Source organism: Notolabrus celidotus, chromosome 23, assembly GCF_009762535.1.
Source record: "Notolabrus celidotus isolate fNotCel1 chromosome 23, fNotCel1.pri, whole genome shotgun sequence".
NCBI lineage: Eukaryota > Metazoa > Chordata > Actinopteri > Labriformes > Labridae > Notolabrus > Notolabrus celidotus.
The window spans coordinates 25,521,564-25,546,345 of record NC_048294.1 but is presented as its reverse complement, the minus strand read 5'-3'; the positions used below and the strand labels follow the sequence as shown (position 1 = coordinate 25,546,345).

General features: G+C 38.7%; 1 protein-coding gene across 1 annotated transcript; it reads left to right on the top strand.

Moving 5' to 3' along the window:
* Positions 1-15,031: 15,031 nt before the first annotated feature.
* Positions 15,032-20,849, top strand: si:dkey-85k7.12 (up-regulator of cell proliferation). Its single transcript, XM_034677226.1, is given in 1 exon segment — positions 15,032-20,849. A coding segment is annotated over 1 exon segment (4,728 nt). The 3' UTR covers positions 19,760-20,849.
* Positions 20,850-24,782: the final 3,933 nt, after the last annotated feature.

Sequence of the window (24,782 nt, the reverse complement as noted above, 5' to 3'; positions counted from 1 at the left end):
GTATTACAACCCCCCCTCCCCACTTTCGTCTTGAGCTTCTCTCTATCTCTCATGCTCTCTTTAGCCCTCTATCCCATAATAACAGTTAAAATATCTGACACCAAAAGAAACAACAATTAAAGCTGCAAGTGGCAATACAGGGACCTTCACAACTTTTTGCATGGTGCAATGGTGAAATCCAAACACTACTGTGGTACAAAGTATATGCGGTTTCATGAGTAACATGCAGTCTCTAATAGTTGAACTGAGAAGCATTGTTATGAATATCATTTCTCCACAGTTCTCTGCCCTTCAATGAAGCCTGCAGTTGATCATGTAAGCAGCACGCCAGATAACCAGTATTTAGAGACTCCTGAGGATCAAGTGGGGACCTGCACTGGGGCTGGACTCCATGATGGAGAAGCTGAGCAGGAAACAACAGTCCCCAACACCTCAATGTTAAATGAACCAAATGCAGAACCAATCAAAGAACAGAGGGCAGAGCCTGCTGTAACACCTGAACACATGAGTGAGTCAAATGAGAAACAAAAACATTGTTTGTGAAAAATCATGAAAATAGTTACACAGTCCCTCTGAGTCTGTAGATGAACTCACCTGAAAAAGCTTTTGTTTATAAATATATGAGTTGGTGGACGAAAGTGTGGAGGGTGTCCCCACTTTCGTCTTGAGCTTCTCTCTATCTCTCATGCTCTCTTTAGCCCTCTATCCCATAATAACAGTTAAAATATCTGACACCAAAAGAAACAACAATTAAAGCTGCAAGTGGCGATACAGGGACCTTCACAGCTTTGCGCATGGTGCAATGGTGAAATCCAAACACTACTGTGGTACAAAGTATATGCGGTTTCATGAGTAACATGCAGTCTCTAATAGTTGAACTGAGAAGCATTGTTATGAATATCATTTCTCCACAGTTCTCTGCCCTTCAATGAAGCCTGCAGTTGATCATGTAAGCAGCACGCCAGATAACCAGCATTTAGAGACTCCTGAGGTTGAAGTGGAGACCTACACTGTGGCTGGACTGCATGATGGAGAAGCTGAGCAGGAAGCAACAGTCCCCAACACCTCAATGCTACATGAACCAAATGCAGAACCAATCAAAGAAGGGACTACAGAGCCTGCTGTAACACCTGAACACATGAGTGAGTCAAATGAGAAACAAAAACATAATTTGTGAAAAATCATGAAAATAGTCACACAGTCCCTCTGAGTCTGTAGATGAACTCACTTGAAAAAGCTTTTGTTTATAAATATATCAGATTGGTGGTTTTGAAGTCATTACATTAACATGTGTACATAACATGAACATATAGGCATCGTTGTCTTACAATGTTGTATTACAACTTTCAAGATGAAAGTGTGGAGGGTGTCCCCACTTTCGTATTGAGCTTCTCTCTAGCTCTCATGCTCTCTTTAGCCCTCTATCCCATAATAACAGTTAAAATATCTGACACCAAAAGAAACAACAATTAAAGCTGCAAGTGGCAATACAGGGACCTTCACAGCTTTGCGCATGGTGCAATGGTGAAATCCAAACACTACTGTGGTACAAAGTATATGCGGTTTCATGAGTAACATGCAGTCTCTAATAGTTGAACTGAGAAGCATTGTTATGAATATCATTTCTCCACAGTTCTCTGCCCTTCAATGAAGCCTGCAGTTGATTATGTAAGCAGCAAGCCAGATAACCAGCATTTAGAGACTTCTGAGGATCAAGTGGGGACCTGCACTGGGGCTGGACTCCATGATGGAGAAGCTGAGCAGGAAACAACAGTCCCCAACACCTCAATGTTAAATGAACCAAATGCAGAACCAATCAAAGAACAGAGGGCAGAGCCTGCTGTAACACCTGAACACATGAGTGAGTCAAATGAGAAACAAAAACATTGTTTGTGAAAAATCAAGAAAATAGTTACACAGTCCCTCTGAGTCTGTAGATGAACTCACCTGAAAAAGCTTTTGTTTATAAATATATGAGTTGGTGGACGAAAGTGTGGAGGGTGTCCCCACTTTCGTCTTGAGCTTCTCTCTATCTCTCATGCTCTCTTTAGCCCTCTATCCCATAATAACAGTTAAAATATCTGACACCAAAAGAAACAACAATTAAAGCTGCAAGTGGCAATACAGGGACCTTCACAGCTTTGCGCATGGTGCAATGGTGAAATCCAAACACTACTGTGGTACAAAGTATATGCGGTTTCATGAGTAACATGCAGTCTCTAATAGTTGAACTGAGAAGCATTGTTATGAATATCATTTCTCCACAGTTCTCTGCCCTTCAATGAAGCCTGCAGTTGATCATGTAAGCAGCACGCCAGATAACCAGCATTTAGAGACTCCTGAGGTTGAAGTGGTGACCTGCACTGTGGCTGGACTGCATGATGGAGAAGCTGAGCAGGAAGCAACAGTCCCCAACACCTCAATGCTACATGAACCAAATGCAGAACCAATCAAAGAAGGGACTACAGAGCCTGCTGTAACACCTGAACACATGAGTGAGTCAAATGAGAAACAAAAACATAATTTGTGAAAAATCATGAAAATAGTCACACAGTCCCTCTGAGTCTGTAGATGAACTCACCTGAAAAAGCTTTAGTTTATAAATATATCAGATTGGTGGTTTTGAAGTCATTACATTAACATGTGTACATAACATGAACATATAGGCATCGTTGTCTTACAATGTTGTATTACAACTTTCAAGATGAAAGTGTGGAGGGTGTCCCCACTTTCGTATTGAGCTTCTCTCTAGCTCTCATGCTCTCTTTAGCCCTCTATCCCATAATAACAGTTAAAATATCTGACACCAAAAGAAACAACAATTAAAGCTGCAAGTGGCAATACAGGGACCTTCACAGCTTTGCGCATGGTGCAATGGTGAAATCCAAACACTACTGTGGTACAAAGTATATGCGGTTTCATGAGTAACATGCAGTCTCTAATAGTTGAACTGAGAAGCATTGTTATGAATATCATTTCTCCACAGTTCTCTGCCCTTCAATGAAGCCTGCAGTTGATTATGTAAGCAGCAAGCCAGATAACCAGCATTTAGAGACTCCTGAGGTTGAAGTGGGGACCTGCACTGTGGCTGGGCGCCATGATGGAAAAGCTGAACAGGAGGCGACAGTCCCCAACACCTCAATGCTACATGAACCAAATGCAGAACCAATCAAAGAAGGGACAACAGAGCCTGCTGTAACACCTGAACACATGAGTGAGTCAAATGAGAAACAAAAACATAATTTGTGAAAAATCAAGAAAATAGTCACACAGTCCCTCTGAGTCTGTAGATGAACTCACCTGAAAAAGCTTTGTTTATAAATATATTAGATTGGTGGTTTTGAAATCATTACATTAACATGTGTACATAACATGAACATATAGGCATCGTTGTCTTACAATGTTGTATTACAACTTTCAAGACAAAAGTGTGGAGGGTGTCCCCACTTTCGTCTTGAGCTTCTCTCTATCTCTCATGCTCTCTTTAGCCCTCTATCCCATAATAACAGTTAAAATATCTGACACCAAAAGAAACAACAATTAAAGCTGCAAGTGGCGATAAAGGGACCTTCACAACTTTTCGCATGGTGCAATGGTGAAATCCAAACACTACTGTGGTACAAAGTATATGCGGTTTCATGAGTAACATGCAGTCTCTAATAGTTGAACTGAGAAGCATAATTATGAATATCATTTCTCCACAGTTCTCTGCCCTTCAATGAAGCCTGCAGTTGATAATGTAAGCAGCACGTCAGATAACCAGCATTTAGAGACTTCTGTGGTTGAAGTGGGGACCTGCCCTGGGGGTGGTCTCCATGATGGAAAAGCTGAGCAGGAGGCAACAGTCCCCAACACCTCACTGCTACATGAACCAAATGCAGAACCAATCAAAGAAGGGACAACAGAGCCTGCTGTAACACCTGAACACATGAGTGAGTCAAATGAGAAACAAAAACATTGTTTGTGAAAAATCAAGAAAATAGTCACACAGTCCCTCTGAGTCTGTAGATGAACTCACCTGAAAAGTTTTGTTTATAAATATATTAGATTGGTGGACGAAAGTGTGGAGGGTGTCCCCACTTTCGTCTTGAGCTTCTCTCTATCTCTCATGCTCTCTTTAGCCCTCTATCCCATAATAACAGTTAAAATATCTGACACCAAAAGAAACAACAATTAAAGCTGCAAGTGGCGATACAGGGACCTTCACAGCTTTGCGCATGGTGCAATGGTGAAATCCAAACACTACTGTGGTACAAAGTATATGCGGTTTCATGAGTAACATGCAGTCTCTAATAGTTGAACTGAGAAGCATTGTTATGAATATCATTTCTCCACAGTTCTCTGCCCTTCAATGAAGCCTGCAGTTGATCATGTAAGCAGCACGCCAGATAACCAGTATTTAGAGACTCCTGAGGTTGAAGTGGAGACCTGCACTGTGGCTGGACTGCATGATGGAGAAGCTGAGCAGGAAGCAACAGTCCCCAACACCTCAATGCTACATGAACCAAATGCAGAACCAATCAAAGAAGGGACAACAGAGCCTGCTGTAACACCTGAACACATGAGTGAGTCAAATGAGAAACAAAAACATAATTTGTGAAAAATCATGAAAATAGTCACACAGTCCCTCTGAGTCTGTAGATGAACTCACTTGAAAAAGCTTTTGTTTATAAATATATCAGATTGGTGGTTTTGAAGTCATTACATTAACATGTGTACATAACATGAACATATAGGCATCGTTGTCTTACAATGTTGTATTACAACTTTCAAGATGAAAGTGTGGAGGGTGTCCCCACTTTCGTATTGAGCTTCTCTCTATCTCTCATGCTCTCTTTAGCCCTCTATCCCATAATAACAGTTAAAATATCTGACACCAAAAGAAACAACAATTAAAGCTGCAAGTGGCAATACAGGGACCTTCACAGCTTTGCGCATGGTGCAATGGTGAAATCCAAACACTACTGTGGTACAAAGTATATGCGGTTTCATGAGTAACATGCAGTCTCTAATAGTTGAACTGAGAAGCATTGTTATGAATATCATTTCTCCACAGTTCTCTGCCCTTCAATGAAGCCTGCAGTTGATTATGTAAGCAGCAAGCCAGATAACCAGCATTTAGAGACTTCTGAGGTTGAAGTGGGGACCTGAGGTCTCATTTATAAAGGTTGCTTACGCACAAAACGGGGCCTGAAATTGGTGTACGCCAGTTTTCACGCCAAGTTTGTTATTTATAAAAACAAACTTGAGGTGAAAATGTGACTACTGGTAAGCAAACTCTGACCCAGGCGTACGCTCATTTTAGAGGCAGGGGGAAATTGGCGACGCAGTTGGTGAGAGGGAGAACTGAAGTCAGATTATATTTTAATGCCTTTTACACATTTCATTTCATTGAATAAGAACATATTAACAGACCTGCATCACCATCATCACTAAAATCTACATATTCTATTTGAATGTGTGTCTGTGGTGAGTCGTTTCTAATAAGCTGTCATTAAAAGATAAAAGCGTGACTTAAAGTTCATCAAATATTTCATCAGCTTTGTCTCACATTTCTCCAAAGTGTAGAGCATATGTGTCAAACTCAAGGCCCGCGGGCAAAGTCCGGCCCGTGGTGGCATTATCTTTGGCCCGCGAGATAATATAAAATTATTTATAGAGCTGGCCCGACGGTATTTTGCACGCACCACTAAAACTACAAGTCCCACAATGCACTGCATGTCAATCGAGGGCCCGCACGCGAGAGGCTTTACCCGACTCTGCTCATCATCAGCCTTATGAAGCTAGTCACCTGCAGTCAACTTTCAGATATCCCTCTCCCCCAAAAATGACTAAATGAAAGGTGTACTTTGAAAACAGGGGGGTTCAAGACAGGTGGGAGGCAGAGTATATGCATGTGCGTAACAGAAGAACTTTTGGGATTAAGATCAATGCATGGCACAACTACGGGGAAAGATCTCTTTGAAGAGGTATCCAGATGTGTACATGAAATGAGGCTGCCTTGGGATAAAGAATATGGGGACTCTCCTATCACACAGAGGTAAGATGGCTAAGCCAAGGAAAAGTGCTGTAAAGGTGTTTCGAGTTGTGTGAGAAGATCTGTCAGTTCATGGAGAGCAAAGGGAAAGACATAACAGAGCTCAGAACTCACATGCGCTCAACCTGCAGCTTCAGGGGCGGGGCCGTGTGATCACAGACATGTACGCTGCAGTGAAGGCTTTTTAACCAAGCTGCGCCTGTGGGACACGCAGATGCTGCAAGAAAACTTGAGCCATTTTCCGTGCTGCCGAACTACCTGTGTGAACAACTGTTCTCTTTGATGAAGTTAAACAAAACATCTCACAGTAGTCGTCTTACTGATGAACACCTTCACTCTATCCTGAGGATTTCCTCAGCTCAGAGCCTGACCCCAAACATTGATGAACTTACATCCAAGATGAGATGCTGAGTATCTGGCTTAGACTAGTGTCCAACACAGAGCAGCAGACTGAGCCTTTTTGCACTTTTTCTCACTACCACAGGGCATTTTTGGTTTTGCTTTGCAGAATTATTTTTGCTAATGTTGTTGGCCTGTGGAAAAATATTTTCATAAGAAATGAGTAAAGCTCATTCATTAGATAAGCTGCAGATTGAGCAATAAGAAATGAATGCAACATATTTTTCATTTATTTAATGTTTATAGGCAATAATTTAAGCTTTGCTAGTTCAATGTTCAATATGTGCAATAAGTTCATTTCAATAAGTTTTGCAATAAACATTAAACCAGTCTGGCCCCTGACTTGCACTGATTTTTTTATTTTGGCCCTCTGTGTATTTGAGTTTGACACCCCTGGTGTAGAGGAAACACACGGACCGTATCCTAACGTGTTCGTCTGGAGGTAAAACTAAAGTAACATCAGAAGACGTAAATCAGCCGTGGAGCAAAGTGACAGTCATGTTTTCAATGATTCTAACGCTGTGCAGAGTCACTGAGTGTAGTTATACTTTAATAAAGACTGCTGTACAGAGTCACTGAGTGTAGTTATACTTTAATAAAGACTGCTGTGCAGAGTCACTGAGTGTAGTTATACTTTGATAAAGACTGCTGTACAGAGTCACTGAGTGTAGTTATACTTTAATAAAGACTGCTGTACAGAGTCACTGAGTGTAGTTATACTTTAATAAAGACTGCTGTACAGAGTCACTGAGTGTAGTTATACTTTAATAAAGACTGCTGTACAGAGTCACTGAGTGTAGTTATACTTTAATAAAGACTGCAGTAAGGAGCACACGGAGCACAGAGACACGGCTCCAGCTACCTCACACACTGATCACATCTTCCTCACCTTCATGTGTTTACTGTGTTAATGAGAACAGTGTGGAGTAAAGCCATGCCCGGTTCTCAGTTATTATCTTACATATCATCATAATCAGTCAGAGCGCAGGCCAAGCTGCCCGTGATGAAACACATTAAAACTTATATTCAGGGATCAAACTTCTGTCAGATAATATCAGAGAGGAGATCTCTGAAGGACGTGAGCTCTCTGTAATGTGAAATAAAAGTGTGTGTCCTGTAAACATGAAACACTGCAGTGAGACTGTGCATAATGATGAATGATGGATGCTCTGGCACTGCTGACGGATACATGTATGCTGCAGCGACGTGCAGTCACCGGATATTTTATTTTATTTGTATTTATTTTGTGGCCATTCGGCTGTAAGAGACAAACAATGCATGCTCTCTGACCTCCACTTCATCCAGGAGGTCCACGGTTTGTGTGTCAGACACTTTATTCTCTCCGTCCTCCTCTCTGTTGTTGCCGTGATTCACCGTGAGAACCTTGGATCTTCCGGCTCATTTGTCTGCATGTTCGTTCATAAAGCTCTTTGCATTGACCGTATATGGTTGAATGTGGGCGTGAAAAGGGCGGAATAAGAGGCTGATCTACGTGCGTATATCTAAAGGTGGTTTGTGATTTATAAACGGAACATTGCCTAAAGTTTGCGTGTGAACGGTTTCATAAATCAGAATTATTTTTGGCGCACGCCATTTCCGGGTTTTCGGAGTAGGTACTCTTTCAGTAGGGATTCTACGCACTCTTTTATAAATGAGACCCCTGGTCTGTGGCTGGACCCCATGATGGAGAAGCTGGGCAGGAAACAACAGTCCCCAACACCTCACTGCCATGTGAGCCAAATGCAGAACCAATCAAAGAAGGGAATACAGAGCCTGCTGTAACACCTGAACACATGAGTGAGTCAAATGAGAAACAAAAACATTATTTGTTGGACGGAGTCCTGAGGAAATGCTACATTCAAATTCATGCTAGTTTTGCGTGACTACCAACCCTAGCTTTAATGATGAATTGTGAGGACTTTTAACACTGTGCAAATTAACACAAATAACAGATATAAAGCGTGGGACCAAATCGGCCAGATGACTTAATCATTTCTTAAGGTGGAAAAGACTGGAGAAAAAAGATCTTTCGACCAGGAGAGGTTCTAAAGGAAAACTTGGCTAACTCAAAAGAACTGGCGTTGATCTCCATGTCTTGTTGGAGGGGAAACAGTTCTTCATCTGGATTTTAAGGCTTAAAACATTGTCCAGAAAGGCTGGTTAATGAGTCTAATGTAGTGTTATTCTTGTTCTAAAGTATTAAGTGTAGCATGCTGTACTGAGCCCATGGTTTGAGACAATAGTAGTCAAAAGTCGATTCATATGGACTTATTCTTTTGTGGATTTAATGATGCAGTCTGCGTATTGTTTAAATTTTAATTGTGATAAGTAGCTGGCCATAAGTATGCTTATGTGGATGTGTGTGGGAGATGTCCCCTCACGTAGGCTCCCTGAGGGAGCTGCTCACCTTTCTGTGGTACAGCTGTTTTTGACTGTAGTATATGGGGCTTCGCAGCTTTCAGTATTGAGTTTCATGGATCATCTGTACAGTGTTCAGGACATCAGCTTTGCATTGTGTTTGTATTGTGCGCACACTGGTGTCGTTTGGATCCTGAGTATTAGATGTTGGGATTTCTTTAGCACTTTCCTTTGGTGGTGCTATTGACATGGTAGGATATGTTTCAGATCTTCATTATTTGTGTATGGCATTAGTATGCCTGAACTTAATCATCACTTCACTAGCAAGGATCACGCCACACGAGGATATAAGTTTGAACATGTAATGATTTATTGTGCGTCGTATAGCCCAGCAGATGGAGACTCAGGATGGGGATTACGTCTCAGCGTTATCCTAGCCGGAGCTGATCTCGATCCCAGGTGGTACCTGGAATTAGACAAGGGCACAAAAGAGCAAAGACAAGTTGAGTAGGAAGGGATAAGAAAAAGGCAATTGAAGCAGAGCAAGGTGGGGGAGGGTGGGTTGAAGAGTAATCAGTCCCTCCAGGATTTCGCGGGATTTTTTTGTGATTGTTGCGGCCCAAAAAGCCTGAATTTGCGACAGCTTTTTGAAAAAATTGCGGTGAAAGTTGCGATTTTTTTTTGTTGCTTTTTTCCCCCAATAACATCTCAGGGACAAGTAAAAATGCTAAATTACAGATTTTTAGAAAACATTCTTGATGTGGCCACTGACTGTATTTTGATTTTCTTGATTCACAGAAAAATGCCATGAAAGGACTGTATTGCACATTTACGACGGTCCCTGAATGCACCTCGCAGCGACTGATGCACTGCCAGTTCACGGCACTCTGAAATGAATCTGACCCTTTGATGACTAGGAGTTGATCAAAACTTACTGAATGTGTCTGATGTATCACCAAACTGGATTAAATCAAGCTGTAGACGTGGAGCTTTTTACGGTAATAGCGGCAACAACGTCAAACATCAAATATTAAACAGACGTCCCCCGGTTGTGTCTTTGTCACTAACGCACACCGGGGGGTAAAAAACCTCAATGAAGATGAGACAGATGCATGGAGGTGAGGAGAGCTGGTTCATAAAGCACACCTGCTGCAGGTAGAGACCAAGCTAACACTGAGCCCCTCAATCTATAGGTAACAACGTTGTCATGGTCACTTGTCCTGCCTGCTGTCCTCTCTCATCACCCGTTCTCTGTGCGTGTTTTGTTGTTGAAAAGTGCCGATCAAGTGAGGACTTATGTTTATGTTCCTAGGAAGTTAAATTGATGACAAAACCGATGACGTGCAGGGGCTGAGATTAAGATAATTGGTCAAAGTTGCGGGAAAGTTGTGGTGATTGTATAAAATTGCAGGGCAGCGAAAAAAATTGCGCTGATTGGTTGAATTTGCATTGATAGTTGTGATTGCGAAATCGCAACTTCCTGGAGGGACTGAGTAATGGATGAACGGTTGAGTAGTCTTGCTACGTTTAAGTAGGCTTGTCAGGTGATTGAGGGTGTGGTTTAGGCGTGGTCCTGCTCCTGAATTTAAGTTAACACCTTAACTTCGTTAGTGCTGTGACCCCCTCACAGCCCCGGTACAACAATCAACAGACCATTTGACATCATTACCCACAGACTCTGTGATCATGTGTTTGGCCATGTTTGATAAATGGTGTTTCATTTGGGCTGTTTTGTGTTTCTGTGTTTCTTTACCTTAAGACAAGGTGTTGAGTTGAAATTTAAAATTCCCTCTAACTAGAAAATGAGTTGCCTCAGAACATCCCTATCTGTGACTTTTAAAAACTTGACTACATCACCTGACCCATCACCTCACAAAAAGACACAGCACCAACTATTATATGGTGAAAACAACAGTGTCCACGGTATCCTTTTGTTTTAATCCTTTTGTGTGAATCACTCCTGGGCTGACTGCTACTCTAGACGCTTGGGTTAGTTGAGAAAAAAGATGGAATGTCCAGAGGATGCGGTTCAAAAATAAAGATTGGGGTTTTATTTGTGGTTCGATTTCCAAATGATCAAAGCAATTAAACAAAAACAAAACTGTATCAATGCTTGTTTTAAATAAAGACAGTCTGCAAGGTCCGCAAGTTCCGCAGCACTTTGCTCTTAAGCCCTCTGACCTGCGGGATCACAACCATTAGTGAACATACCACACACACACACACACACACACACACACACACACACACACACACACACACACACACACACACACACACAGATATTACCAAAATATATTTCAATTAATAAATATAACTATAAACTGAGGAATTGGCTCCTACAGTATTATTGTCCCAAATATTATTTTGTCATATAAACATTGCCCTTTAGCACTACAGTAGATATTTCATACTTTAGAAATGTGCTTGAGTTTGTATTTTTGAACCTCAAACTACTACTCCATTACATTGCACCTGGTATTATAGTTTATCTGATTCCCACCATCAGGGTTTACGTCATCCTGGTGTTAGCCTCCTGCTATTTATCATATTGTACCTTGTCACTTTATCCCATAACTATCACTTTAACCTGTCATTTATTGCATGTACTTACTCCTTTTGTATACCAGTTCTACAACCCCGATACCAATATCCAAAGTATTAAAGTAGGCAATATTTCTGCTTCTCTGCATAGAGAGGGAGCTTCAGCTCGTTCTGTTCTTCTGTAACTAATGTAGAGAGGCATAAGGTTCTTTCACAACCTCAATTCCAAAAAAGTTGCTGTCGAAGTGATGCTGTGTAAAATTTGAAACAGAACAAGACAAGAGCAACAGTGGGCTGCAGAAGCATTTAGCAGGGCAGTAAGCCAGTGAACATGTGAACATATTAAATATCATAGCTTATACACACTTCTACAGAAGCTAAATATAGTAGCCCTGTCTTATTTAGGTGGTTCAGTCCTCTAGCTCGCTAGCTAACTTTTGTTTTGACTTGTGATAATGTAGCATCCTGTTCAATGCTAACAGGTAGAGCTCATACTAGCGATGGGGAAATGAAGCTTCGTGAACCACTAGTTGTATTTTTTGACTCCTCTAGATGGCGCTCTCTGTTCAACAAAGGGTTGAAAGCACACTGAATTGCCATTCATTGAGCCTTCATTTTTAAACCAAGAGCGCCATCTAGAGGAGTCAAACAATACAACTACTGGTTCGCCAAGCTTCATTTCCCCATCGCTAGCTCATACCTGCGTGCATCATCAGTGAGTGAGTGGGCTGACAATTCTACGACCAAATATCAAAGGTAACAGAGGTAGAGGAATATTTCTCCCCTCAGAAAAACAAAAAAAAAATGCAAAAGGTTATTTTTATAGAGAAAACAGATAACAGATGTTTTAAAGTGGCGAGAAAGGGGCCACTTTTAAATATGAAAAAGTAGAACTTTCAATTAGCTTTAAAACCAGCTGGTGGAAAAAAAGCTTTCATGTTCAATTCCATTCCATATATTCAGACTTCATTCAATATATTCAGACTTAAAGTCACTATATTGAGACATTCATTTCATGTATTAAAACTTTCATTCAATATATTCAATCTTTCATTCCATATATTCAGACTTTCATTCAATAAATTCAGACTTTCATTCAATATATTCAAACTTTCATTCAATATATTCAGACTTTCATTCCATATATTCAGACTTTCATTCAATATATTCAAACTTTCATTCAATATATTCAGACTTTCATTCAATATATTCAGACTTACATTCAATAAATTCAGACTTTCATTCCATATATTCAGACTTTCATTCAATAAATTCAGACTTTCATTCAATATATTCAGACTTTCATTCAATATATTCAGACTTTCATTCCATATATTCAGACTTTCATTCAATAAATTCAGACTTTCATTTTATATATATTTAGACTTTCATTCCATATATTTAGACTTTCATTCAAAATATTCAAACTTTCATTCAATATATTCAGACTTTCATTCCATATATTCAGACTTTCATTCAATATATTCAGACTTTCATTCAATATATTTAGACTTTCATTCCATATATTCAGACTTTCATTCCATATATTCAGACTTTCATTCAATATAATCAAACTTTCATTCAATATATTCAGACTTTCATTCAATATATTCAGACTTTCATTCCATATATTCAGACTTTAATTCAAAGTATTCAGACTTTCATTCCATATATTCAGACTTTCACGCCATACATTCAAACTTTCATTCAAAATATTCAGACTTTCATTCAATATATTCAGACTTACATTCAATATATTCAGACTTACATTCAAAATATTCAGACTTTCATTCCATAAATTCAGACTTTCATTCAATATATTCAGACTTGATTCAATATATTCAGACTTTATTCAATATATTCAGACTTCATTCCATAAATTGAGACACTTATCCCATATATTCAGACTTTCATTCAATATATTAAGACTTCATTACACATATTCAGACTTCATTTAATATATTCACACTTCATTCCATATATTAAGAATTCATTCCATATATTCAGACTTTCAATCCATATATAACGAGTTTCATTCAATATATTCAGACTTCAATATATATATATTCAGACTTCATTCCATATATATCGAGTTTCATTCCATATATATCGAGTTTCATTTCATATATTCAGACTTCATTATATATATTCAGACTTCATTCCATATATCGAGTTTCATTCCATAAATATCAAGTTTCATTCCATATATATCAAGTTTCATTCAATATATATCGAGTTTCATTCAATATATGCAGACTTCATTATATATATTCAGACTTCATTCCATATATCGAGTTTCATTCCATATATATCGAGTTTCATTCCATATATATCGAGTTTCATTCCATATATATCAAGTTTCATTCCATATATATCGAGTTTCATTCAATATATGCAGACTTCATTATATATATTCAGACTTCATTCCATTTATATCGAGTTTCATTCCATATATATCGAGTTTCATTTCATATATATCGAGTTTCATTCCATATATATCGAGTTTCATTCCATATATATCGAGTTTCATTCCATATATATCGAGTTTCATTCCATATATATCAAGTTTCATTCCATATATATCGAGTTTCATTCAATATATGCAGACTTCATTATATATATTCAGACTTCATTCCATTTATATCGAGTTTCATTCCATATATATCGAGTTTCATTTCATATATATCGAGTTTCATTCCATATATATCGAGTTTCATTCCATATATATCGAGTTTCATTCCATATATATCGAGTTTCATTCCATATATATCGAGTTTCATTCCATATATATCAAGTTTCATTCCATATATATCGAGTTTCATTCCATATATATCGAGTTTCATTCCATATATATCGAGTTTCATTCCATATATATCGAGTTTCATTCCATATATATCGAGTTTCATTCCATATATATCAAGTTTCATTCCATATATATCAAGTTTCATTCCATATATATCAAGTTTCATTCAATATATTCAGTCTTCATTCCATATATTATTTCCTGAACGGCTTGCCATATATATATATATTTATATGCATATATATATATATATATATATATATATATATATATATATATTAGGGGTGCAAGGATACACAAAATCCACGGTTTGGTTCAGTTCGATACGTTTTCGATACAGAAAAAGGGAAATTTCCATGCCTTTTTTTTACTTGTAGTTTATTGAAATTACCAACATTTGTTTCAGCTCAAAAGCAGTTTTTAAATTTTAAATTACATATACACGCATATATAAGTCCTGAACCACATTGAGAACCTCTGGAATGAGTTCAAAAGGAAGATGGGTAGTCACAATCCATCAAACAAAGCTGAACTGTTTGAAAGTTTAAAGACTTTTGGAGAGCCTGCAAAGAATTATTAAAGCTGTGATTTAATTCAAATATTGATTTCTGAGCTACTATATTAGTATTGTGTTGTTTAAAGATGAACACGAACTTGTTTTCTTTGCATTATTTGAGGTCTGAAAACTGCATCTTTTTTGTTAATTTTTGCTTCTTTCTTTTCTGCAGATAAATACTCTAAATGACAATATTATTATTTGGAATTTATGATACATGTTATCATTAGTTCACAGAATAAAACGAAAAATGTAATATTAACATATAATATATTAATATAATGTACTCTGGGTACTTTTACCTGAGTATTCAGAATATACGAGTTCATGGTATATGTTATTAAATTTGGATGAATATACATATACATACATTTCCACAGAGACACAACCGGAGAGTCTCCTGAAGGATCTGGGACTGGAGCACCTTTACCAAGAGAAGCTATCCCTGAGGGAAATACTTCAGATCAATAAGAAGACCATCACCGATGAACCTCCCAAGAGTCCTTCAGACCTTCCATGGTATTTTCTAAAGAAACTGATGATGGTGAATGTGACAGCAAGGAATGTACAGTTTACATCTGCATGTGACTCAGTCTGTGATGCTGAATCAGATGGATCAGGGTCAGATTTAGATAGTCTTCTTGACAGTCTGCATTCAGGTGACATGCTGAATCCCCTTGACATAATCACTGCTATGTTTCTGTGCTCTGATGGTTTTGTACAGCAAGAAATGGCGTTTAAAATGTCCATGTGTCAGTTTTCTGTGCCTCTGCTGCTTCCTCATTGTGACACAAAGCAGTGCACACTGATGCTTTGGGCTCTGAGAGACATAGTTAAAAAGTACAGACCTTCATCACTGTCAGAATCCAAGGGCTTTATTGAAGACAGAATTGTTGTCTCTAAACATCCAATGGTGTCTTTTGTGAGACTGGGTGAGTGCTCCTTGTCCAAGTCAGAGATCCTCAACAAGCTTCTGAGCCACTCTCAGCAGTACCATGATACCTTTGTTCACCGGAACATGAAAAATGGTGACTGTCCAAGACAAATATCCAATGGACTGGTTGAAATAGCCTGGTACCTACCTTGTGGGAACACAAACATGGATGTTTTCAGAGAGCCTGTAGCTGTAGCTAACCTTCGTGGGGACATGGCATCTTTTGAAACACAGTTTTCTTTTTTGTGTCAGACATCTGAAGCAGTGTTTGTGTTCTTTGACAGTTTAGACTCTGAGTGCGAGCTGCTTACAAACCAAAACCACAAGGCACAGATCTTTTTGGTGGGTAACCATCAGAGCCAGAGATTGAGTATGGATGCTCTGAAGAAGGTGGCAAACAGGCTGAACCTTACTAAAAGCCATATCCTTCTGAAGACTAAGAAAATGAATGATGCAGACTTTGTCCAAAATCTTTGGCAGACAGTCAACGGTGTAGTTGAGAACTCAAAGATGAAGACTGATATCGAGCAGATGGTGGGCGTTGCCTATGAACTGGGAATCCGGGTTGATGAAGTCTCTGAAGAGTGCAAGACTGCAAAGGAAAATGCAGAGGCCATCACTGCAGAAATTAAAGATATCCCAAAATACAAAGAAGCTCAGCTGCCACTGCAAGGTGAAATATGGAAGGACCTGACTTGCTTGGAGAAGGAAGAGTGTCGACTTCAAAAACTTGGGTCACAAAACATAGAAATGTACAAAAGTGATCTTCAGAAACAGAAAGTAAAACTTAGGAAAAAACAGAATTCTCACGATATGTCTAATGCAATGACATGTTTCGTCAGTGCACTATCAAGACCAGGTATTGAGAGGTGTTATTTCCTGAAGTGGATGCGAATGAACCTCGATAATCTGTCTCGACAGAAGCTATGTGACCTCAGAGAGGATTACAAAAAGAAAAAACAAAACACAAACAAAAGTCCTGAAAACGATGAGGAAATTAAAGAAATTGACCGACAACTTTCCAACAGCTCACTTGGGATTGAACACTTCTTCCGTGAAATGGGTCAGATCTATGAAGCCTCAGTTTCCCTCCCAGAAACAAATCCATCACGTCAACAGTTGAAGCATCTTCCCAGACTATGTGCAGAGTTGTTGCTGGATGGATTTCCCCTGGAGCTTGTAGATGGTGATGCATCTAACATCCCTCTCAGATGGGTGACTGATGTTCTGTCTGAGCTCAATAAGTTGGTGTCTCCTGAGAACAAGATCTTGGTAGTCACAGTTCTTGGAGTTCAGAGTACAGGGAAGTCTACTCTCCTCAACACTATGTTTGGAGTACAGTTTGCAGTCAGCAGTGGTCGATGCACTCGAGGGGCTTTTATGTTGCTCATCAAAGTAAATGAAGACGTGAAAAAAGAACTCAGCTGTGACTTCTTGATGATTATTGACACTGAGGGCTTAAAGTCACCAGAGCTTGCAAAACTAGACAACAGCTATGAACATGACAACGAGCTAGCAACACTTGTTGTGGGGTTGAGTGACATCACTATCATCAATATTGCAATGGAGAATTCCACAGAAATGAAGGATATCCTACAGATAGTGGTACATGCATTCCTCAGGATGAAACAGTTGGGCAAGAAACCCAGATGTCAGTTTGTTCACCAGAACGTGGCAGATGTATCCGCCCCTGAGAAGAACTTAAGAGAAAGAGAGATGCTGCTGGAGCAGTTAAATGAGATGACGCAGGCAGCAGCTAAAATGGAAAACAAGGAGGAGTACAAGAGCTTCACGGATGTGATGGAATACAATGCAAACACTGGGAACATGTACGTCCCAGGACTCTGGAATGGGAGTCCACCAATGGCACCAGTTAATGCAGGGTACAGCGAGGCTGTTTATGAGCTCAAGAAGAACATCCTTCAAACTCTGAGAAGTTGTGGGTCTTCTGCTAATAACATCTCAGAGTTCACAGAGTGGACAACAAGCCTGTGGAAAGCTGTCAAGCATGAAAACTTCATCTTCAGCTTCAGAAACAGCCTGGTGGCTGATGCGTACATGAAGCTCTGCACAGAATTCAACAAATGGGAATGGGCCTTCAAAAAAGAAATGTACAAGTGGACAAAAACAGCAGAAACAAAAATCTCTAACTTTGGAAAAGTGAAATCTGAGGAGTCTGACATTGGTCAACTTCACACTCGTTTGAAAAGTGAAGCGTGCTCAGAGCTGTCTAAAGGGGAGACAGAGCTTCTTAAAAACCTGGAAGAGTACTTCAAGCAAACAGACGGTCATGTCTATCTTGTTGAAGCATACAAGGAAGTCTTTTCCAACAGTGCAAAGAGCCTCCGTCGAGAAATAGAAAGCTCTGTTCATAACCAGCTCAAAGTTGCAACAGATGTTAGAAGGAGAATGACAGAAGTTGACAGAATCAAGATGAAACACACCGAAGAATTAGGAGAGAGAGTACGAGCACTGATTGAAGAATGCCGTAAGAAGAGAGAAGACATGACGGACGACAAGTTGAACAAAGAGTTTGACAAGATGTGGAATAAAATGATTAAAGAACAACATTTTCCAAAACAAGAGATCACTGATGTCATGGCAAGTGTCTACCTCTGCCTGAAAGACAATATTAAACAAAAGGGGAGTCATGCGTGTGAGTTGTTAAGTCAAAAGAGACTGAAAGATTGTGGAAAGATCCCTTTCAAATGTTCAGCTGAAGGAATATTAAAACAGACAAAGCACAGATTATACAAATTGTTCAGAATTGAAGATGAGGTAGCGGCACTACAACAAATTGCTGACTGCATCATAAGTGATTGTAAACAGTTTGTGAAAGAAAAAGTGAAGAAAAAAAACAACTACCACGACACTTTCATTGAGGAGATCCTATGCATGATCGATGAGAAGCTGAAGAAGAACCAGGATGTAAAGATAGAGACAGACTTTGAGGTTTCTCTGAAACAGCACATCTGTGCAAATGCAGCCAGAGACTTTAAGAGAATGCACGAAGAGTTCATTCAAATGAACGATCCCTACAGATGTCTCAAACAAAACAAAGAGAAGTTCAGAGTTAACTTCAAGGATGAGTTCTGTAAGCGAGACCAGAGTCAGAAGAAGGCAAAATAATTCACAGATGACTGTTTGAAGCCTGCTGTGAAAAACTCTATCAACAGCTCCCTGGGTCCTGATATTGTTGGTGACATGACAAGGAGGTTCCAATTCAGCACACGGATGTTCTTCCAGTATTCAGTGTTACTGGATTTGCTCAAAAAGGATAACTTTGAAGACTACCTGAACAATATCAGTTCATACGAGCGATATGTGAAGAAATGGATCCTTGATGAAATGTTAAAACTCTTGACCAATGAGTCTGTCTCTGAGTTTGAGGATCAACATCTCAGGTCCAGTATCAAGAGCATAAATGATGCAGTACGCAGAGCTCAAGAGAAAGGAAACGTCAACCTGCAGGGATTTATCAAACACATCCGTCAGGAACTTGGTGAAGAGCTGGTCATTTCTGAGGATTCTCTGGGTCCTTTCAGGATCCTGAATAATGTCAACAAGGAACAGTTTGCTCAGTGGCTCCCTGAGTGTGTGAAGGACATGGAAGAAGCTCTTAAAGAGGAGTTCAAAGATAAAAACATCAGAAGAAAACTCACTAATCTTAAAGTAAATCCTCAGAATGAGCTTTTCCAAAAACTTGTTGGATGTGGTAAACTGTGTCCATTCTGCAAAGCACCCTGTGAGGCAGGAGCAACAGAGCATACAGAGCACTTCACCTCATTTCATCGACCAGACGGTCTGGGCATGTACAGATGGGTTAAAACAAAAAAACTTACCATTGACATTTGCACTTCCTTGGTGATCAGTGATGCAGTATTTCTACTGAGTCACACCAGTGATGAATACCACCCTTACAAGAAGTACAACACAATCTACCCTGACTGGAGAATTGTACCAGACTCAAGCCTTGAGGGTTCAGACTATTGGAAATATGTTCTGAACAGGTTCAACCACAAGTTTGCTAAAGCATACAGGGCAAAGCCTGCTGAAATTCCTGATACTTGGAAAGCTATCACAGAGCAGAATGCAGAACAGAGTCTCAAAAGATGGTTTAATGTCTAATGAGTCACTAACCATGTTTCCTCTCTCTCACCTGAAGTGTACAGAGGTGCACATCCTCCTGTCATGGAGGTTTGAAGATTAGACTGTTGAACATGAAGAAGAAGAAAACCAAGAGGAAAGAAAAAGCTGATGAAAAAGAAAGAGTAGAGAGAGAGATTCAAAGACAAGTCTTCACAGATGGAAGTGTAAATAAAAACTCTGGTAGTTCAGATATGGAATCAAACAGGTTTTTATCATTAGTCTGCTTTAATTCTGTGTTTCTGTTGATCAGGAGTGTGTTTGGAGTCAAGCTCATGTAAGGACACAATGATCATCCCAAATGTTTCAAGGTGATTTGATGTAACTTTAAATCTGTGACACTGTGTGACCAGTGAATGCAACACTTGTGCCACTAAAAGATAGACCGGCTTGATAAATGCACCAAAGTGAGCAGAAAGACTTTTCTCCTTTCATCAAATCAACGGCAGCATGCTTTCTCTTCTTCATTCTTTTGAGAAGTTTCCATGAACTGATCTCTTCAACTTAAAGATGTATTCTTTTTTTGAGTGTATGATTTTGTCATTGAAGAACAAGAAGCGTATCTTTGAATCAGAGTGTGTGTGGTATAATATGTCTTTTTTCTTCACTGAGTTTGTTTATCGCTCTGACTTTGTAAAGTCTGAGAACATTAAAGAAAATGTGTTTCATTTAGTTTGTGATTGTTTGCCTGAAACTTTGAACCACTTTGTATTTCATCGTGTGAAGTATCTGATGCAGAGTCTACTCTTATGTTGACATTGATGTTCATTCAGTCTAAATATTAACATGTGTACTACTAATGACAGAAGTTGTATTCATCTTTTCTTAATGACAGAAATATGATTGAATGAAATGTGGATCAAATCAGTTGAACTCAATCCAATGCACCGGCTTACTGCCCGTATGTTTCTCTGACATTACTGTGGGATTATTATTCTTTACTCAGAATTTAGACTTTGCTTTTGTTTGTTTCTGATTCCTGATATTTACATTTTGAAGGAATCAAAAGATGTTTCATGTTGTCTCCATAACTTCCTGCTGTTAACTGATTGAATAAAGATACTCATCAGAACGTTGACTATAAATGTCTTTAATGTTTTCTGGATCAGCATCACAGTACAGTGAATATTAACTTCTACAATGAATAGAACAATCATCCCTTCATTTATTCATCAAATGATTTTCAGTTTTCTTCTTAGAAAATAATTCCATAGTTAAAGATTGTTCTTCTGAACTCACAGGTTTCTGAGTCAAACTCTTCAGTGAACAGCTTCCAGGCCCTGACTGCAGATCAGTAGTCCGTTCCCTTCATCCCACTCACAGTAGATAGCTGGTCTTTGAAGGCGTTTACCAGAGCTCTTAACTGCTGTAGTTTCCACTGATACACTAACAGATCATGTAGCACAGATACCTTGTAGTAAAGTTTGATCATAAAATCATATTTTAAATAAAGCTTTGAAAAATAAAACAGAATACCAAAGAACCTCCCAAACAACAAACAAAACCAGAGACAATATTTTTATATTTTCCAATGAAATATTGATTCCTTCAGTTATTGATGAAAACTACTGAATGCTAATGATAGCATCTGTAGCTCTCTGGTCAGAGATCATGATGCCACCTGATGCCCACGTGAAAAAGATTTTAAAAAAGCCAAAAGTTTTTATGACATGAGAAGTGATTCATAGCAGCTGTTTTTAAAATGCAGTTCTAATCACAAATGTGTCATGAGTGGATGTTTAGTTTAGTTTGTTCCTTGTGTTTCTTACCTTGGTTCCTCTCTGTGTTTAGTCTGTATTTACAGTGGTGGACTAAGTCCACGTCTTCATGACTGAAGTCAGAGTATAGATCCTCCTGGTCAAACATTCCTCCAACACAAGTGAAAGTTGTTCAGTCAGATTGTGACTTGAGTTAAAGTCCTGGAGTACTTGATTTTAAAAATACTGAAGTATTCAAAGTACTTTTTAAAACATCTCTAAACGTATTTTCACAAAGCATGAGGTCAGTCAAGAATGCATGGGTGAACATTCTGCTCCGTTCTGTTTCTCTAGAAAACATGATTTCAGATCTAAAGAGTCTACCATGAAATCTAAACTAAGTTACTACAAGCACAGACAAGTTTACAATGTTCCTCTGGAATCAAAGCAGTGTGTTAGCTCCAGACCTCCACATGCTTTCTCAGGTTAGATGCTGATGTTTTGGAGGCTGTGATGAAGTTTGTGTGGTAAACAGATCAGAGATTTACAACAATACAAACAATCATTCTTTATTTCAAAACCTCAAACGTGGGTTTAAAATATGGCCGTGGTGCTCAGGTGGAGAATCATCATCCTTCTCAGTCATAGCCATCATCACCACGACTAAATGAACGCACTGATCTGAAGAACGTTTGATCTACTCTCAACCCAGGTACGGCTACACCACTGAGACAAACCAAACACAAGGACACCAACAGTTTACGGTCTTTGGGATCTGATTTCAGAAAAGAAGACTCATCAGCTGACTTCAAAGATAAAGTAGAGAGTAACTAGAGCACTGATAGAAATGTAGAGGAGTCAAAAGGATGAGATTTGTCTTTAAATGGAGTCAAAGTAAGAAGTTCCCCAAAAAAATAAAACTCAAGTAAAGTACATATACTCAAACAATGTACTTAAGTGAATTTACTCTGTTACTGTCCATCACTGTGTGTTAGTTCTCCTTTGTCTCTCCTGAGTGTTTAGTGATCCATGTCTCTTGTTGTGTTTCTTAGTCTAGTCTTGTGTTTCCTGTTTTATTTTGTAGTTCTTGATCCCTATGTTTCCTGTTTTATTTTGTAGTTCTTGATCCCTGTGTTTCCTGTTTTATTTTGTAGTTCTTTATCCCTGTGTTTCCTGTTTTATTTTGTAGTTCTTGATCCCTGTGTTTCCTGTTTTATTTTGTAGTTCTTTATCCCTGTGTTTCCTGTTTTATTTTGTAGTTCTTTATCCCTGTGTTTCCTGTTTTATTTTGTAATTCTTGATCCCTGTGTTTCCTGTTGTATTTTGTAGTTCTTGATCCCTGTGTTTCCTGTTTTATTTTGTAGTTCTTGATCCCTGTGTTTCCTGTTTTATTTTGTAATTCTTGATCCCTGTGTTTCCTGTTTTATTTTGTAGTTCTTGATTCCTGTGTTTCCTGTTTTATTTTGTAGTTCTTGATCCCTGTGTTTCCTGTTTTATTTTGTAGTTCTTGATCCTTGTGTTTCCTGTTTTATTTTGTAGTTCTTGATCCCTGTGTTTCCTGTTTAGTTTCACTTCCTGTCCTTGTGTGTTTCCCTCCTTATTGATGAACCTGATTAGCTTCACCTGTGTCCTGTGTTCACACCTGTGTTGATCACTCTGTGTATTTGATTCCTCTGTTTCCCTTGTCCTGTGTTTGATCTTTGTATGTCTTTCCTGTGTTCTCTGAATAAAAATAAAACAGGAAACACAAAACTAAGAAACACAAGAAAATACAACATGAGACATGGATCACTAAACAACAAGAGAGACAAAGGATAACTAATACAGAATAAACACAGGGAGGAACCAAGGTAAGAATCACAAGGAAGAAACTGAACTAAACATCAACTCATGACAAAATTATACTTTGGAGAAAGACAAAACAAGAAGCTTAATAATAAATATTTTGTGTGTTTCATTTTTACAAAAATAAAGACGCAAATGTCTTCTATGGGGCGCCATTTGTAAAGTTGAGCACACTGAAAATAACATCTACAATTCTCCACATTTAGCTCCAAAACATCATAAAAATGTAGAGCGAATTTATAAAAGTCACTTTTTTTCACATGTAGAGCAATATTTGTGATCTTCTTCACATTTGATTTTGTTATGAAAAATATATTAAGTTACAATCACTATTAAATCCAAATGCTTAAAATAAAAATAAATGTTAAATCTAGATCTTAATTGTCTAATCTAACACCAGAGGGCGCCATTGTTACACACTCACTGCAGTCTGTCAACTCTTCAGGGGTTTGAGATTAAAAAAATACCAGACAGGGTCAGAAGACTGTGGGGCGCTGTTTGTAAAGTTGAGCACACTGAAAATAACAATTCTCCACATTTAGCTCTGAAACGTCATAAACATGTAGAGTGAATTTTTAAAAGTCACTTTTTATTCAAATGTAGAGCAATATGTGTGATCTTCTTCACATTTCATTTTGTTAAGAAAAATATATTAAGTTACAATCAATGTTGAATCTAAATGTTAAATCTAAATGTTTAATCTAAATGTTAAATCTAAATCTAAATGTTGATTGTTAAATCTAAATGTTAAATCTAAATGTTAAATGTTGCTCTGTGATCCTAAATATTTAGCTTGTATGTAAATTCACACTGCCGCCTCGCTGAAATACCAAAATAAAAGTCTCATAAAGCGATACAGACTTAGCAATAGCAACTTAAAGCTGGAGTAGGACATGTTACTTTCATACATTTTGTCAGTAACTGTTAAAAAGCGATGTATACATTGATAGGGAGTAATACACAAAGTGATCTAACACTGAGATGAGAAATCTCAGTTGTCTGTGTCAGCAGCTAGGCTGCAATAAGTCCGTCCAATAATTCCATACGCCACCGAGGGCAATCATTGGCTGACCTGCCGGATGACCTGTGACCTGCCGAAAGACACACCTACTGTTTACAGAGTGAGTGTGACCTGAGATCGTCACACAGCCACAGCAGGCTGTTCACTAACGCAGAACACCTGATAAACATGTCAGAGAGAGAGAAACCAACGTTACTAGCCCTCAAGTTCTGCCCTCAAGTTCTGCCACTACACAGAGCAAGAAGAGGAAGACTGTGATGGAAAAGGAGTCGACTTAAAAACGCTGGATGAAGATACAAACATGAGTCAATATTCAGGCTGCATTTCCACGACAGCCGAGGGATTTGAAGGGTCTCTAAAGCGACGCCATGGTTGCTGATTTTCTCCTGGACAGGTAATCATGTCATTTCATTTGTCTTTGTGTTCAGTGTTTTGTTCATTT